At 40.3% G+C, this 19110-nt stretch overlaps 1 protein-coding gene across 2 annotated transcripts in view; it reads left to right on the top strand.

Annotated features, from left to right (window-relative positions):
• The window catches only part of LAMB3 (laminin subunit beta 3), a 75066-nt gene extending 56960 nt beyond the window's left edge, over positions 1-18106 (top strand). For both annotated transcript variants that reach the window (XM_077295203.1, XM_077295204.1), the window contains 10 exons: positions 750-1119; positions 1382-1542; positions 2025-2230; positions 2990-3193; positions 4253-4397; positions 8464-8668; positions 10456-10597; positions 11194-11370; positions 12355-12508; positions 14892-18106. In XM_077295203.1, the coding sequence (XP_077151318.1) occupies positions 750-1119; positions 1382-1542; positions 2025-2230; positions 2990-3193; positions 4253-4397; positions 8464-8668; positions 10456-10597; positions 11194-11370; positions 12355-12508; positions 14892-15031 (1904 nt within the window). In that variant the 3' untranslated portion in view covers positions 15032-18106. The remainder of the gene's footprint in view (positions 1-749; positions 1120-1381; positions 1543-2024; positions 2231-2989; positions 3194-4252; positions 4398-8463; positions 8669-10455; positions 10598-11193; positions 11371-12354; positions 12509-14891) is intronic.
• The last annotated feature ends 1004 nt before the right edge of the window (positions 18107-19110 follow it).

Genomic DNA, 19110 nt, shown 5'->3' with positions numbered 1-19110 from the left:
CACTTTAATTCAATGCTGTGAACTAATAAACTAGAGGATCCTTAAAAATCTATGAAAAGGGGACTGGACACTGTAAACTCCCTACTCATGTAGAGTGATCCTACAGTGCTCAGGAAAGGAAAAACTCCCAATGGAGGAAGCCTCTAGGGAACCATGGCTGAAGGATTGCTATTCCCTTTGGCTCATTTGAGCCATGATAGAACTGGACATGTTGGCAGATATAAAAAAACGAATTTAGCAAATACTATAAGACATGCATCACTTTACAAGTAATGGTGAAATAAATAGTAGTAGAGTAGTGATTACAACAGGGCATGAGGGAAATGTTTCGCCAAGTCTTTCTGGTGAGAGAAAGAAGAGAGATAAGGCAGGAAGTCACATCTCTTCATAAACCTCGCCCTCCTCATAGTAAAATACTAGGCACATAATCTACTCCTTCCTATACAACCAGAAACTCCCTTGCTTAAAAGCTACACAAAGCTATCACAGAGCTGCAGGAATGATAGGTCTCCCTCTCCCAAAGTCACGTCCCCCTTTGCTTATTGCTTTGGGGTGTCTGTAATAGAGCATAGTGTCCGCATTGTATTATGTCACAGCAGAATAAGTCATTTCCTAATAGAGAAGATTAGGTATACTGTATGTAGTGCTTGTGTATACAGTGTCCATCAAAAATGTATGTGGGATGATGACAAAATCTATGCATTCTGACCTGTGAATTTCATACTTTATATCTATTTTTTTACATGCAGAATGTAACTGTAACCTTCAAGGGACACTTGAGAATGGTTGTGATAAGGCAACTGGGAAATGCTTGTGCCGACCAGGATTTGTGGGAGAAAGGTGTGATTCTTGCCAGAGAGGCTACTATGATACATTCCCCAACTGCAAGCCCTGCCATTCCTGCTTCCAGTTTTATGATTATGAGGTCAGAGCCTTAAGCACACAAGTGCAAACTTTCCATAATATAACAGCCGGACAAGTAGGGAAGTTTGATGTGGACTTTGGACCTCGAGTGATCAGTGTTGAAGCTGAACTTCAGCGTATCCAGAGCCTATCTAGTGGATCTGGTATCTCAGACAGTGAGCTCCTGCGCACAGAGAACCATCTGACTAAAATGAGGTAAATGTTATAACTGTTTATGAAAATAGTGGTCCTACATGTGCACTGCTTCCCTAAACCCATAGAAATGTAGTGGAGAGCATTACTGCTCCATTCACACAAGACTTTTCTCACCTTGTTGTCGAGATCTGTGGAGATGTGAATGGTCAGACTAGGGGATAAATATTGCTTGTTGGTCAACTACTTAAAGTTTTTCACATTTAGCTAAAGAATACTTGTCATGTGAAACATTTTCTCAAACTTTCCTTCTTGAATTTTACAGAGGAGACATGGGCCAACTAAATCCCGACCAGCACTTGGTAGACGGCATTGGTTCCCTTTCAGCTGACATAAATTCCTTGAGAACTGATTTTAACACTGTTAATGAGCTTTATCAGAGGAAAGTCACCCAACAGGGGAACAGCATCTCTACAAATGACTTAGGTAGGTTTTTTCCTTGGTATGATCTCCTTTAGGGTATGTTCACACTTCACAGATGTGCTGTAGAATTTCCATCGACTTTAGCAGCAAAGTATCTGAGATTTTACCAAACGTTACCCATAAGCTGCAGAAAAAAAACCTGCAACAAATATTGATCAAGAACTTATCACATGCTACGGTTTTTCACCACAGATTTTACACTTTACTTAGTGGAATCCAAGGCAAATCTACTGCAAAATCAATGATTACTCTGAATGTAAAACCTGAAGACTTTGATACTGATTTGCCATAGCCTGCATTTTAATCTGCATTAGAAAATGTGTCTGTGTAAACATACCATTAATAATAATAATAATAATAATAATAACAATAATCTTTATTTATATAGCGCCAAAATATTACGCAGTGCTACTCATTTCTGGGGGAAAGAAACACCTTCTAGCACAACGTGTGATTCACTTGAAATGTTTGCATTATATTTGTAGGTTTATTCAGTAGCATTAATGCAGCTTACCAGTCATCACTAGAGGCGGCCGAGAGGGTGGCCTTGGCTCAGACAACTGTATCCCAATCAAGGGAGAGCAGAAGAGGCGTTAATGGCCTTGAAGGGAAGACAAAAGAATCAGTAATGGACCTTGAGATTCTGAAAGATGAACTGACCTACCCAAATCTGACTCCAACCATCAACAGGGTAATTATATAGGCAACTCTCATTACTGTATATCACATGGTGCAGTTTATTAATTATTGCTAATATTAGTAATTCTACCTACACAAGTCTGTTACGGTTATTTCTATATTATCTGATAAAACCTGCAAGTTCAAGATATAAACACATTAAAATATTCTTGTCTAAAATTATCTGTATTATCAGTATAGGCAAACTCTAGGACTGATTGGACTACTGGGATAGAAGCAAAGCTAGATATCTCATTGTGGCTCCACTGTTCGACCACACATGGACAAATCTTATGATGTTTTTTACACGGACCAAATGTCTGTATGAATAAAATTGTAGGATAGCCTTCTTGGTATTTTGTCTTAGACTTGTCTATTCAACCTGGTGCGCCAAAAAATGTTTCCTATGTAGATCATCCATTAGGAACCATTTTTTACAGACACATTGCAATTCTTTAACATAAAAAATGTATTTGGTCTTGTAAATTTTGATAGCTGCTGATATATAAAAATAGATGGTATACCGATGAAAAATTGTTTGTTTCCTGGATGAAAATTGGACAATTTTTTTTTATACACTTGGCCTCATTACATTTGAATCTTATATCACTCTTCTTAGCACCATTACAAGACATTATCCAGCCTCAATATTAATCATGTTATTGTCACTTACTTTCAATAAGCCCACCCAGTATGTCATGTTACGGTGTCAAAAATGTTATTTCAGATGGAATATTTAGACAAAACTGACTGATTTCAAAACTTTTTGCAGATCTGTGAAGGTGTAAGAACAGAATCGTGCACACCAGAGAGCTGCCCTGGCATGGTGTGTCACAGGAGCAATGTTACCTTGTGCAAGGTGGGATCCAATTGCAGAGGAGCATTTCCTTTGTCCATGAACGCGCTAAGGAATGCTGAGAAAACTGCCAAAGACCTCCAGGACCTGAATATCCAAATGCTGAAAAACACTCAGATGGTAAACTAGACCGTACACTTATTTTCTGACGTTGAGACTGTGACTAAATACGCGTGGCCAACCCATGTCACCGTGTAGGTCTGAATAGCAGCACAACTTTGGTAGTTATACGGCCATTATCTTCCTCATGTGACCATGGTTGGCCTTGTCGCTCAACTGTTCATCTGGTCTCGCCCTTATGATATTCCAGTGAATCATGATGATGATTTATTGATACAGATGATAATCACTCATGTGCCATTCTTCTGTTCTTTCCAACAACCACTATGTTAATGATATTAAACTGAATACTCCCCATTTATTGTAATCAGCATCCCTATATGATCTCATTATTAACCCTAGCACCATTAGATTGATCTGCCTTTCCTAAAGCCACCCAGAAAAAGGTGCAGGAAGAAAGATATAAGTATAGTTTGTTCATCTGCCAATAGTTAGAGCTACATGCATGAAATAGTTTCATTTTGGGACATATATTCAGGACATAAATATCTACTCCCATATAGTTCATTCTTTTTGAAGGGGTTGTCCGGTCTTTTGCTAAGTCTGCAGTCACTATTTTGCTGCAGACTTCTGAATCCTTACACCACGTGCACCGCACACTGTCCGGATTCTCCGTTGTCGGCGTCAAGAGCGGGTGCATGTGACCTCAAGTATGCCACATTCTGACGAGGTATATGCAGCTTAACTCACGTCTAGTCGGCCATATGCATACAAAGCACATACTTGAAATCAATTGCACCCACTCTCGACTCCGACACCGTAGAATCCTGACAGTGTGCGGTGCACGTGCTGTGAGGATTCAGAAGTCTGCAGTCACATAGGGTGACTGCAGACATTCATCAAAAGACCGGACAACTCCATTAAGGTTATTATTTGGGGAAAAAGATTATTGGCAAACTACAACTGAGTAATATGGGATCTAGCATCAGGACAATCTGCGATAAAATTACTTTTGTGTATTCTAACAAAAAAGGGATTGTCCAAAGTGCACCATCCATTTCAGGACATGGATACAAATACAAAAAAACTCACTTGAATTCCGCAATGTCTGATTCATAGATACAAGAAGCTGAAAAAACATCCAATCAAATCAAGGATAGCGCCCAACAGCTGTCAGAACAAGTGACCCGGACGAGGACCCGCATGGAACAAGATATTGGAAGCACCAGACAGTTTATACAGCAAATCAGAGACTTCTTGTCCGGTAGGCATTATTTGTATCTCATTATCAGGCTACGTTCACACTAGCAGTATTTGGTCAGTATTTTACCTCAGTATTTGTAAGCCAAAACCAGGAGAGGAACAATCAGAGGAAAAGTATAATAGAAACACGTCACCACTTCTGTATTATCACCCACTCCTGGTTTTGGCTTACAAATGCTGAGGTAAAAAACTGAGCAAAAACTGAACGTGTGAACGTGGCCTTATAATGTTGAGTATTTTTCCAGTGAAGAACATGGTGACTCGTAAATGTGTTCAGAATATAGCGTACATTTTGAGTGCCGAGCTTGGACACGTGCGGTACATTCAGGTGCTACCTGTGCAGGCTACTTAATCTGACTACAAGTCTGAGCAATAAGCCAAGCTGCTGACTTTATACAATGTCGCCTTATCATATTGATAACAGCACACCTCCGTGGGATTACTTTCCTGAGCTCGATCATACTTCCCCAGCAGCAGACAAGCACTCTTATTCCTGTGGAGTGAGAAGAAGGCATTGAACTGTGCAGGGAGAACATGAATGACGGAGTGTGTGAGTTGTCAGATCATTGTTAATATGAAGCACATAACGTAGAGATGACTGTGGGTTGTGAACACAGCTTGTTTTTAGTGAAATCCTGCTAACCTTTTGCTATTGAGCTTGAATAGATACTACATGTGGGTTTTCACCGCCCACGTCCTTCTGGGAGATGACTAAATTCCCTAATATTGCTACAATTCTTTATTTTTCTTTCAGAGAAGTATAATGTGTAGGAAGAGACCCTGATTCCAGTGAAGTATCACTTTACTGGGTACTACATTTTTGATTAAAAATTGCTGCAGATCTAGCTGTTCTCTGAATATTGAGACCTGTATAACCCCACCTACATCACGGATTGGCAGCTTTCTGCGTACACTGTGCATAGGCAGAAAAGTGCCAATCAGTGATGGGGTTATAAAAAGCTCACGAACATGGATGATTACATGGCAGAACGTTTACTAGTGCCCTAGTGATAATCTCCTGTTGAAAAAACTGTGATTCTATCAAAACTACAGGAAACAGCCCAGTAAGTGACATTGCTGGAATCAGGTATCATGCTGCTCTCAGGTAGCAAAATCCTGGTGACAGATTCCTTGTAATGTAATGAAGGTACTGTTCATTATTAGAAACTGCTTTATTGGAAACATGGGGCTCAGTTCATCATTTGTGCATTTTTTGGGGGTTATCTTTTTTTTTGTCTTGTGGTATTTTCTGATGTTTTATTGTGCCAAATTCATCAAAATGGAGAATGTGGTTTACAAATTTTGTAAAAAAAAAATGCTCTTTATTTCTGATTTGATTAAAAACAAAAGGTTTGGCCACCTTTTACGAAAATAGTCTCATGTTCTGCTAAAATGTTGCTAAAACTGCTCCAAAGGTTCAGGTGCACATAAAATCAGCCCCAAAAATTGAGTGCGCTTGTGCCAATTTTTGTGGGTTTTATGAAAATTGCAAATGATGAATCAGGTGAAAACATCTGGTAACTAATCTCCATCCATGGTGCCATGCTAAACAAAAAACCTGGTGAAGCCATAAATAAGTGACTTTAAAAAAGGTGCAAATGGAAAGGTGAGTTTGGCGCATACAAAAAAGGTACAAAACAAATGAATAAATGAATTAGACTCCGTTCATCAAGACCAGCAATCTCCACAGCGGTGTTGATTAGGAGGCGGGTGGTGACTAGGCTCCTGATTCCTGATTCATGAAGAGACATACGGTCTGATGAGTGGTGTGCTCCTCGCCACAAATCTTACTCCAGTCCCTGCTGGAGTAAGATTTGTGGAATAGTAAACGCTGCTGCCCATCATGAGGTGATGAGCGGTGGTTACCATGACCCCATTCCTCTCCATTTTACTGCAGCCTTGAATTGGGTCCAAATTTTGCGACTTTTTAAACTTTTTATGCCAGAATTCCGGCATAAAAGCTTTGATGATGATAGTGTGTTAGAAGGTGTGATCTCCCAGCACAGGATAATATCACAGAACCAGAAGTTTCACAGCACCGCGGGCAGTCACACCACAGTCCCACCCTTGATTTCAATGGACAACTACTGTAATTTATCAGGTCACCCCTTGTCCTTATGGAACAAAGATGTCTGTACTGCACAATTCCACGGTTATTCTGCTCGCCTTGTAGTTGAATTCTCAGAAATTATGTGATCATACTTGTGACCGGTATTACTGTCAGATATTAGCCTCAGATGAGCTTTAAAAACCACATCACAGATGGCTTATACAGTAAACTGTGTTCCTGCAGGACATGGGGGTAAAGGAGGATTTTACAGTACAAGGACAAGCCAGCATAAGCCCCGGTATCAGCACAATAATACCCATTGTCATAGCTCTAGCTGTGCAGTGTTCACACATTACTTGTGGTATGTAAATATGAGGTCTGAAGCAATGTGCATGAAAGCAAGTTAGTGTGGGATATCATTAGAGATTTACATTTATATACTGCTGGCAAAAATATTATCTACTGTACTGTTATGGGGTCAGAAACTGCTGAATGATGTCTTGTGCCCGTGTCCTCTCTATGTAAAAGGCTATGCTGCTTCCATATTTTGGCTAGTGTTCTTTGCTATGTGTCAGAGGCTATGCTGTCTCCATATGTTGGCTAGTGTTTCCTGCTATATCTCAGAGGCTATGCTGGCTCCATATGTGGGCTATTGTTTTCTGATATGCTTCAGAGGCTATGCTGTCTCCATATGTTGGCTAGTAGTTCCTGTTATAGCTCAGAGGCTATGCTGTCTTCATATGTTGGCTAGTGTTTCCTGCTATGTCTCAGAGGCTATGCTGTCTCCATATGTGGGCTATTGTTTTCTGATATGCTTCAGTGGCTATGCTGTCTCCGTATGTTGGCTAGTGTTTTCTGATATGCTTCAGAGGTTATGCTGGCTCCATATGTGGGCTAGTTTTTCTGCTATGTCTCAGGGGCTATGCGGTCTCCATAGGTTGGCTAGTGTTTTCTGCTATGTCTCAGGGGCTATGTGGTCTCCATAGGTTGGCTAGTGTTTTCTGCTATGTCTCAGAGGCTATGCTAGCTCCATATGTAGACTAGTGTTTTCTGCCATGTCTCAGGGGCTATGCTGGCTCCATATGTGGGCTAGTGTTTTCTGCTATGTCTCAGAGGCTATGATAGTTCCTTATTTTGGCTAGTGTTTTCTGCTATGTCTCAGGGGCTATGCTGGCTTCACATGGGGCTTAGTGTTTTCTACTGTTCAGTGTGCAGCTCAGTGAGCTTAAGCTGAACAGTAACTGAATACACACCCTCACCATTCACATTTTAAAGTGAAGTGACTCTTTAACCACAGTGTTAAAGGATTACATTCAATAAGTAATGACACCATGTCAAAAGTGGCCAATTTTTGCTCATATTTTATTCCCTCTGCTCCCTAGAGTATTCCATTTTTTTTATATATAAATCTGCATACAGTTCTATTTTTATTGTTTTTATAAGGGGGCGTCGTTAAAGGTAATAATGCGGAACAGCCTAAAGACACGCCCCTAAATAATCCTTTGATTCACACCCCTTTGGAAAAGAATATAAAAAATAGAAGTAAATAAAAAGGATCACGTCTCAGTAACTGTATGACATTAAAAAAAAAAAGGAATAATCAGGGGAGCTGCGGGAATCATATAAGAGCAAAAACCGGTCACTTTTCACCTGATGACAGGTCTTCTTTAAATCAATAAAATAGACATTGACCAAGAGGGTTGTAACGTATCTGCCTCTTCTTATGGAATTTACATACTGGTCTATAGGGTAATGGAGAACACAGCAGGGGGATAGAACTAAGGCATTACTGAAAAATCACCATTCTGGCCATTGCCATGGATTACATCCTTTTGACCTTGTGTAGACAGCTCTTCAAGTCCTTAATTTAAAGTCACTTTGAAATAATGAAGAAATATTTTGAACTGGAACAATTGATAATTAATGCCTTAATGTGTCGTTTACTGGGAAGTAATTGTAATTGTGCTGCATTAATGGAGAAGAACACAATGGTCATTTCTCATTTGTCTGTTGCCAGAGCCGTCCACAGATCCAGCCACCATCCAAGAGATCAGCGAGTATGTCTTGTCTCTCAAGCTACCCGATCCTTCCTCACTTCAGAGAAAAATAAGTGAGATACGTAACATAGCGGGAAAGTTACCTAATGTTGATGCTGTCTTGTCACAGACTAAAGAGGATATTGCCAAAGCAAAGAAACTGCAAAGAGAGGCTGAGGAAGCCAGGTATGTTCCGAAATATGATGCCATGAAAGAATTATGCCAATGAAGAACAAAACAAACACTGAACAAGCTCAACCTTTCCCATTGCTATACAGTATTAGTAATACAAATCATGGCATTGGTAACTAATGCACATTGGTGCGTCACATGATATACAGAAAATAAATTGATGCCATGGTATGAGGGGTTAGAGTATGGAAGAGCATGAAAACTGTGGCCTCTTTATTCTGAGTATCTGTGGGGTCCTAAGTGAAATGCCATCTCTTTCTAATGGAACCTGTCATCTGCTTCATGCTGCCCAAACTGGGAGTGGCAGGTATCATAGCCTCACTGCACAATTGCAGCCAGGTATGTTTTTCTCGGACATGCTCCTTCTGGCTTCTCCATGCAACTGCTTCAAGTGATTAACAGGTCTCTCTCTGTCAATCATCTAGATTGCTGGGAAGAGCTGGCTGGGGGATATGCCAAACTAGCCTTGTCTCTGGCTATGGTCTCAAGCCGGATCTTCTAACTATACTTTCTCTGAAACTCTGGAAGTAATTCAGAGAAAAACACTCCTGGCTGCAATTGTGTCGTTTATGCATCATGATTGTCACAGGTGTGTCAGAGGCTGCAGACAGTCTCACTGCATCTGGCTGCAGTGGGTCTCAGTGGTTGGCCTTGCAGACTAGTGGCCATCTCCCCAAGCCTTAATGATGTCACCTGGATCTGGGAGTTTATAACTCCCAACTTCCTGTTGGGAGTTGCGGATGTTATTTTCTGTTTGCACATCCCTTTTGATGCTTGGAGCTGCAGCAGTCGGCTAGCGTCCTCTTTAGAGTTTGAAGGACAATGGTGTTTCTTTCGGGGCTACTTAAGCTAAGTTTCCCCTTGTTTTGTATATGCTAGCTCTCTTTAGTTTAGTGGGGTTTGATCAGCGTTCACCCCTTCCTTCCTTAAGCAGGGCTTACCGCTAGTGTCTGACAGGGACTAAGTATCCTGCACGGCGATAGGTGCGGAACCTATTTAGGGTCGCTTAGGGCAGAGAGGGTGACATTAGATCTGCCTAGTGTGTCTCCACTCCCACTTCCCTAGTATGGGGCCCCCTTCCCCTTTTCCCTTTGTGTTGCACTTAGTCTGTCCTACACTGTGTGTGACAATGATTCAGATGACTGGTTCCCTTTAATGGTGAGAAAACCCTTTAAAAATGGCCATACACATACATTGACAAATAAACACTGTTGAAATTTAAAGGGACTCTGTCAGCAAAGAATGACAGTTCAATTTAAGTAAGTCCCACTGGTTGATGTTTTACGTTGGGCCAATCATTTATATACACCTTCCCACCTGCTTGGTTTCCTTCAATCTCCACTCCCTCTCCTTTGATTGACAGCTCTCGCTTCATAGGGCTAGACAAGGGTGGAGATAGATGGAAACCAAGCATGTGGGAAGGTGTATATAAACGATTGACCCCCACCATGAAGCACTGAGTGCCTTTACTTGGTTTGAATAGTCATTCTGTGCTGACAGAGTCCTTTTAACATGCACAATCCTCTTGGGTGGAAGGCACTGGTAACGCATGCTGCTCTGTACAAATGCAAAGCAGATCTCGATAAGATTTATCTAATGTGTATGGCCAGGTTTAGGTGACAAGAATCATGGTAGACACAGAGGCAGTGGAGTCTAGTGATTAGTGACCTTCTCTAGCAAGAACTATAGAATCAGGGTAGAGGGCTGGTCGCCCAGTCCTTTCACTAGTATTGTGTAAATTAATATGAGGTCCTTAATAATAGTTTTCTTTATGTTCTTAGGAACCGAGCAGTCAATGTTGAAGAAAGTGTGGATGGTGTGGTAGGCGACATTAGAAAAGCGAGGACAATTCTCCAGGAAGCAGAAGACAAAATACGTGGATCTAGCACATCTTTGCTGCAAATCCAGGATCGATTACAAGAGGTGAGGCACAATACGGATTACCTACTTTATTACAAAACTGAGGACAATGACTGTGCAATAATCAGAAGATATCTTAATGAACCGATTATAGCTAAACAAGTTCTCCAGTCATATTAGGAGATATTGTTGTTATCATGAGGTTATAAATGGTAATGTTCGCATGTGTACAAGGAGAATAATGTATAACTTAAAGAGGACCTGTCCCAAGATCTAAAGTGGCCAGTTGTTGCTCGTATTTTATTGCCTTGTTCCCTTGAATATATTTTTTTTAATTTTGAATCCACCATATGGTTCCAGAGATTTTATGGTCTTTACCAATGAGGTTTGTCTCAGAGGGTATTAATGCAGAGCAGCATAAAGACACGCCCCAGAGATTCCTGTGCGCAACACCCACTTGGTAGAGGCCGTAAAGAGTAGCACTATTTGGAACTGTATGGCGGATTTAAATAAAAAACTAAGAAGACCCAAAATGGAATTCTCAGGGTAAGTGAAAAAAAAAAGACAATTTAGATCTGGTGACAGAGTCTCTTTAAATTATGGCAAAAATATTTTTTTCTTCTATATTTAAAACTTACCAGAATAAATTATCCTTACAGATTGAACAAGTTCTGGGCCCTGTAGAAAAGGGGCTGTCAGATGTACATGATCAGCTTCAGGCCTTTACACAAAGAGTTGGAAATTTGCAAGAGAAAACTGCAGAGAATCTACAGCAGGCTGGTCAGGCCAACCAAGCCGCTCAGGGAGCCCATAGGAAAGCTATGGATGCACAACAGGTAAAGTGGTACACATTAGTGAAATTCACGGAAAGGGTTGTCCCATAAGCAGCATTATCATCTATATACAGGATGACACATATATGATTGGCAGTGGGGTGGCTGCTTAGACCTGGAGTGATTTTAAGAAAAAAAGGCCCAAAGCTCCCTTGAGAATGAAGTGGTAGTGAGCATGTACTACCACCACCCGTATTGACAGTGAATAGAGGAGTGTTCGGACATTGTCACTACAGCTCTATTCATACAAGGAGCTTGGGGTTTTCCGTTGTCATAAGTGGTGGAGGTTCCAACAGTCAGACCCCCAGCGATCACACAATTATCACCTATCCTTTGGAGAGTTGATATGTGTTGTTTATCGGACAACCATTTTATGGATAATAATAGAGAATGTCCACCCTGCTCGATGTCTGCACTGATTTATTCCTTAAAATATCTCTACTGTGGTTGGGGATTGAATTTCTAATATAGGGAACCAAATCCCCTCTATAAATACAATTTTGATTACCTACACCTACCATTAGAGGGGGCTATAGAGCCTACAGTATTCCTTCATCAATAGAAGAGTAATAACCAGTATGCAGACAGCTCCTCCTGAGGATCTGTTCATGCGCTGGAAAGTCTCTGGTGTAAATTATCCAAAATGTGTCTGACTATGGGAGGCCATATGCATTCATATATTCTGATACACCCTGCCCCTGTTTCTTAAAAAAAAGAAAAAAAGAGTTCCGAGAGCGATGTAAAAACATAGAGTCAAACATTTTCGGCAAAACAGGATAGTAGCAAAAATTTTCACTTTTTTCTACCCGTATTCTCTATTTTCTAAACATTTTTGGTCAATTTCCTCCAATAATTTTAATGAGAGCCTCGCCCTCATAAATGGGTGAGCGGTGATATAGTCAGATCACCTACCAGCCGCACTGGAGCAATGTCCGCAGCATGTTGGGCAGCTTTGTTACATGTGTTTCCATTATTTCTATCATTTAGGGTCTAGATGCTATACAGGAAAAATATGCCTTACTAAAGAACCGCTTAGGCCAAGCATCCAGTCTCGGTGCCCAGGGACAGAAGGTCACAGATATCAAGATGGAGGCTGATCAGCTCTTCAGAGAATCAGAGAAAATGCTCAAAAGGATGAATGGTAAGAGAAAATTGTGTGTCCCCGCGCCTGCTAGTCAAAATGTGCATCCTACGCAGGAGATGGATCTATTAATAATTTATGGTACTGGAGGGTTTCAGTCTGTCAGAGGGTTAATACCAGCTGACTGTGGGAGAAACGTACTGAATGGCACAGTCTGACGTCTTCCTGTTTTTATATTCCTCTGAAAGCTTCCCACACATTTTGTACAAGCGTCTACGAGTCTTACAATATGTTCCCTGTAAGATCACCATAGGCCTTCTGTTCTTTGTCAAGATCCCCAGTCTGGGATGGAAGTTGCTTCAGATTTCTATTCATTGGTTGTTCAAAAAACAGACCACCGTTCACACTGTCATTATGGATTTTGTTCTTAAAGGAGATTTCCCACTAGCAAAAGTTCATTTTATTCACTAGATCTTGGAATAAGCAATTAAATAAAATGTTCCTGTGCTGAGATAATCATATAAATGTGCCCCTGCTGTGTACTGTGTAATGGCCGTGTGGTACCATGTAGGAACATGGTCTGATCATACCACATCTCCTGGGCAGGGGAGGAAGTAAAAGAGAGGATACAGACGTTCAGGGCCAGCTCTAGGTTTTTGTGGGCCTCGTGAGCAAGAGTCTCAGTGGGCCCTTTAACACATACCACAATTCATGATGCACAGATACAGCAAAGAAATATAGGTAGTACAATGCCAAAGATTTCACTTCTTACATTACATGAGATATCTATTGTAAATTCTACAATAGCTCAGAAACCAGACAGTGTAGTCCTCCATATAGTATTATGGGCACCACATAGTGCTCAATACAGAATAATGAGCCCCATACATTGCTCCATACCGAATAATGGGCCCCATATAATGTTCCATACAGAATAATGGGCACCATAAGATGTTCCTATACATTGTGGCCCATATGATGCTCCATATATAATGGGCCCCATATGATGCTCCAAACAGAATAGGCCCCATATATGATGCTCCAGTGTATGATGGGCCCCATATATTGCTCCAAACATATAAAAAAAAATGAAATCCTCACCTCTCCTCACTGGCCGCTGCTCTGCTCCGAACTCCTCAGTGTCGGCATCTTCCGGCTCTCTGCACTGTGACTGCTAAGGCAGAGGGCAGTTCTGTGTGAACTTAGCTTAGGGGCAATATGTTTGCTCACTCTGGAATGTTCCCTGGATGTTTCTCGTTCTGGAATGTTCCCTGGACGTTTCTCGTTCTGGAATGTTCCCTGGATGTTTCTCGTTCTGGAATGTTCCCTGAACGTTTCTCGTTCTGGAATGTTCCCTGGACGTTTCTCACTCTGAAATGTTCCCTGGACGGCTGTCATTTTGGAATATTCCCTAAATGTTTCTCATTCTGGAATATTCCCTGGACATTTCTCATTCTGGAATGTTCTCTGGACGCTCTTCATTCTGGAATGTGCCCTGGACATTTCTCATTCTGGAATGTTCTCTGGACGCTCTTCATTCTGGAATGTGCCCTGGACATTTCTCATTCTGGAATGTTCTCTGGACGCTCTTCATTCTGGAATGTGCCCTGGACATTTCTCATTCTGCAATGTTCTCTGGACGCTCTTCATTCTGGAATGTGCCCTGGACGTTTCTCATTCTGGAATGTTCTCTGGACGTTTCTTGTTCTGGAATGTTCCCTGGATGTTTCTCTTCTGGAATGTTCCCTGGACATTTCTCATTCTGGAAAGTTCTCTGGACGTTTCTCTTTCTGGAATGTTCTCTGGACGTTTTTCATTCTGGAATTTGCCCTGGACGTTTCTCATTCTGGAATGTTCTCTGGACGTTTCTTGTTCTGGAATGTTCCCTGGACGTTGCTCTACTGGAATGTTCCCTGGATGTTGCTCTTCTGGAATGTTCCCTGGACGTTTATCTTTCTGGAATGTTCCCTGGATGTTTCTCATTCTGGATTGTTCCCTGTCCGTTTCTAATTCTGGAGTGTTCTCTGGACGTTTTTCATTCTGGAATGTTCCTTGGACGTTTCTCATTCTGGAATATTCTCTGGACGTTTCTCTTTCTGGAATGTTTCCTGGATGTTTCTCATTCTGGGATGTTCCCTGTATGTTTCTCATTCTGGAATGTTCCCTGGACATTTCTCTTTCTGGAATGTTACCCCAAGTCAATTTATAAATGTAACTTATAGATAAAACACAGATACTGACCAATATTCTTCTCTCAGATAGCCTTTTTCTTATAAGTTGGCACACCACAGTAGGCATTACAAATTCTCATTACTGGAAGAAAATTTTGAGATTTGGCTGAAGAAAATGTGTCAATGAGATTAACAAGAAATCCATGATGCTGTTAGTTCAACCCTAAAATGTTGCTTTGCCATTATCTTAGATTATTCCCTTTTTTTTTCAGAAATTGAAGGTGAGCTTCGGAAGGGCCAGCAGTCTGTGATGACCAAAATATCCGAGTTGCAGGGCATGGAGGATGAGGTCAGGAGCCTCCGAGATCACATCCGTACCAGAGCTGCCTTTTACGCAACCTGCAAGGATTAAAAACAGTGTGATATTCCCATTTCTCTGTGTCGAAAATTTACTTGAAAACTCTTCTGCTTGTGAACAAATGGTCGATATTTCAAGCTTTATGTTAAAATTGTATGGGTGATTTTAAACACCCTCGAAGGGTGCTATTACTTGTGTCAATGTGATGGAGTGTTTATGCAGTTTGTAGAGAGCAAATAATAAGGGATTAAATAAAAATCAGTATTTACTCCTTCAGCTGTTAACCACCTCAAAAGCCATAAGGAACCTGATCATAGTCTGTCCTTTATCCTTAAATAATAAAGAACACGTAGCTGGCCCCCTTAACACAGAACACCGTGTACACACCTCGGCACTGGTTAATCAACCAATTGTAAATTGTCATCCATTCTTATGTTACATTAGTTTATTACAAAGCGTGATTGGTCAATATTCTTCTCTTCAATGGCCAATATTACAACTATGGGCCTAATTTATTAAGGTGTTTATCCCAGAAATCTAGCGTAAAACACCCAGAAATATCTCTACATTTTTGTGCAACCTCAAGTTGTTCAAACGTTTTGTGACTTTTGGTGGTTGTACATCAATCCCAACCACCTATGCCAAAGTGAGCTCAGCAAGGGTAAGATGGGTCATGGAGAAGTCTACCTGGCAAGTTCATTAAGCTTTATTTCAACCAGAAATGTATTCCAGTCCCTAACTGGAGTAACATTTCTGGCAGAGCCGAGTGCCAGTTACATGCACAGCGTTAGTCTTAAAGAGAATGAGTCACAAGGTTTTTACTACTCCATTTCAGAGCAGCATGATGGCGGGCCAGAGACCCTGATTCCAGAAATGTGTCACTTATTGGGCTGCATATTGTATTTTTTATAAAATCACTGTTTTATCTGCTGAGATCTACTTGTTCTCTCAATGCTGAGCTCTGTATCACCCTGCCACATCACTGATTGTCAGCTGGGTGCACTGTGCATAGGCAGAATAATTCCAATCAGGGGTGGGGGTGGGACTATTCATTAATATGGAGGAATACTTAGTAGCCAGTTTACTAGTCATCTAGTGATAATCTATTGCTGATACATCAGTAATTCCCTTGTCTATCAGCTGGAGTAAGAGATACACCTCTTGAATCAGGGTCTCTGTCATGACATTTTGCTGCTCTCAGATTATGTGGCTAAAATCTGCTGATGGATTCCATTTTAATGAATTGAGCCCTAAGTATGCATATTTCACATCAGAAATCAAGTAAAAAATAATACTGAATTTCTTTACACCAAAATACCAATGCCCAGGGCCTTGGTAATTGTAATAAATCTCCCAGCCAGACTGATGTTTATGTTCTCATACTGAATTGTTTCTACTAACATTCTGGTTCACTGTAGACTAGCATGTGCAATTTTACATCTTTGTCTTTACTGTACTTGGTGCTTTTCTATATATATCATCTTATAAACCAGTATTGTTACTGAGAAGTGTTATTTTCTGACAAAGTGTTTTAATGAGAATTTATCAGTAAGATCAACTTCCCCAAACAATATAAATGGACAAGCAGGGCTTTGAAATGTAAATCTATCTACACCTTTATAACTTTTATCTGTTGCTGCCTTCTCAAATTAGCATTTTCTTTAATTTGCAAATGAGGCATTATGTGTGCTGTTCATGACTGAGCACTTGAGGAGCCTTTACCTCTCAAGGTTGTTTCCCTATTTAGCACCAGCCACGTCAGCTTGATTGGTAGCTCACTGCCTAAGTGTCGTCAGGCACCATTGAAGTCAATCAGACAGTGCATTATCAATCAAGCCAAAGTGGCTGGTGCTAAGCGGAGAAACAACCTGGGGAGATTGAGCAACGTTAAGTGCTCTGTCACTCCCACAGCATTTACCACTTCATTTGCATAGGACTGAAAATGCTAATTACTTGGGAAAGCAGCAACAGATAGAAGATAAAAATGTACATTTCTAAGATCTGAATGCCCATATACACAGATTGTGGGGGTGCGGTGATCTTATTAACAGATTCCCTGTAAGCTGTCTATGCATAAATGTTGGCATATCTCCAAAATTACGGATGGTTCTGCCAACATCATAATGGGACATATCTGTAAAAACGGTCTAATTTTTAGAGAGTGCAAACTTAGACTGTAGTGTGTTAAAATGCACCACATGCAGTGGTTCCTACTGTGTGATAAATCTGCCTAATTTTAAGACTGTTTAGTCTAAGCACTTGGTAGTTGGCTTACTTTGTGCCAGAAACTTGTGCCACATATTTTTAGCTCATGGTTTAGTCGCACCCTCTTTCCAATAAGCCACACTCCTTTATTAACAGGCCACAGCCCTAGGCAGACAAGTAGTAATAACTGTCTAACACTGATCATACATTTGGTAAAATTAGTGACAGTTTTTGGTGCAAATTATGCCAGAATTCTGACTCATTTAGCTTGATAAATATGCCCTATAGTGTTTCGGGCAGCTCATATTTCTAAATGACGTGTCCACGTGTATTGTAAAATGTTTTGAATTTACCTTTTTTTTTATAACCATCTAGTTTCATTATTTTTGTACTTATTGGAAGTTGTTACAATGTTTTAGGATTACTTAAAGGTGTATTCCCATCTCCAAGATGCTATCCCAATATGTAGTAGGTGTAAAAATAATATTAGCTAATTAGAAATGTAGTATAGTTCTTCAGATTCTCTACATCGCTTTCCATATGCAGGACATTACATAGGCTTAGGTATCCATGGTTACGACCAATAGCAAATAGCGAACTGTTACTATACGAGTTGTCATAACCATGGACACCTAAGCTCCTGCAATGTCCTGCATGTGGTAAGCAAAGTAGCGAATCAGAAGAACTATACTACAGCTCTAACTGAAGGTATTTGCTAATATTATTATTGTTACATATTGGGATAGGATCTTGGAGATGAGAATACCCCATTACTGTTGTCTGTCCAACCCTCAGTTGCTATTGCTTAACTGCTATGTCCAAGCCAACTGTATTGTTTCACAGACTTGTTAACTGGATAACATTTATATTCTTATATATTTATTTATATCACTGTACAGAAAAATAAAGAAACAATGCATTACATTGAGTTTCCCTAGTCTATTTCAGTGTAAGAAAATTGGAATATTCTTTTGAAGAAAATATTGTGACTTTTTTTTAGAAAATTATAGTATACAGTCATGGCCAGAATTTGAGACTGACACAAATTTTGGCTTTCAGACAGTATTCTGCTTTTAGTTTTTAGAATTTGTATTAACTGGATTGTCATGAACAGTGATCAGATAATAATAACAATAATAATAATCTTTATTTATATAGCGCCAACATATTCTGCAGCGCTTTGCAGTTTAACAGTTTCAAACACAACAGTCATAGGTAACAACGTTAACAATACAATAAAGCAAAATAAGACGATCCTGCTCGTGAGAGCTTACAATCTACAATGATGAATTATGAAAAATTGCAACGTTATTCCTTGTCATGAAAATTAACTTAATTACAAAAACTAATTTCCACTGAATTTCAACCTTGCTACAAAACAGCTTGTTTATAGAATTTCAGTGATCTTCTCATTAACTCAGAAGAAAGAGTTAACAAGGACAAGGCAGCTGATGTCACTATGTCGTTCTGACTGAATTATAAGAGCAGACTGGTTGTTTTAAAAGGGAGCTGGTGCTGTAACTCATGGTTATCCCCAAGTAAACACATGCAGTTATAGGTTCCTTCACATCAAATGGACTTTACAAGCAAGGAATTTGCTGCTTACACGATTGTTCCTAAGTAAACCATTTATTGTATCATCGAGAACTTAAAAGAGAGATTTAATTTTGTAAAGAAATCTTTAGGGTGCCTAAGAAAGTCCAGCAAGTGCCAGGACTCCAAAAAAGGATGCAGCTTTGGGATCGATTACACATCAACGTAGAGCTTGCTCAGGAATAGCAGCAGGCAGGTAGCAATGCATCTGCACACACAGTGACGCAAAGGCTGTAGGAGGATGGTCTGGTGACAAGAAGGGCAGCAAAGAAGCCGCTTCTCTCCAAGAAAAACATCAAGAACAGTGCAACCTTCTGCAAGAAGGTCACAGATTG

The sequence above is a fragment of the Ranitomeya variabilis genome, chromosome 3 (genome assembly GCF_051348905.1).
Source record: "Ranitomeya variabilis isolate aRanVar5 chromosome 3, aRanVar5.hap1, whole genome shotgun sequence".
Classification (NCBI taxonomy): Eukaryota; Metazoa; Chordata; class Amphibia; order Anura; family Dendrobatidae; genus Ranitomeya; species Ranitomeya variabilis.
The sequence above is the reverse complement of the archived record's forward strand: the minus strand, read 5'-3'. Positions and strand labels throughout refer to the sequence as shown.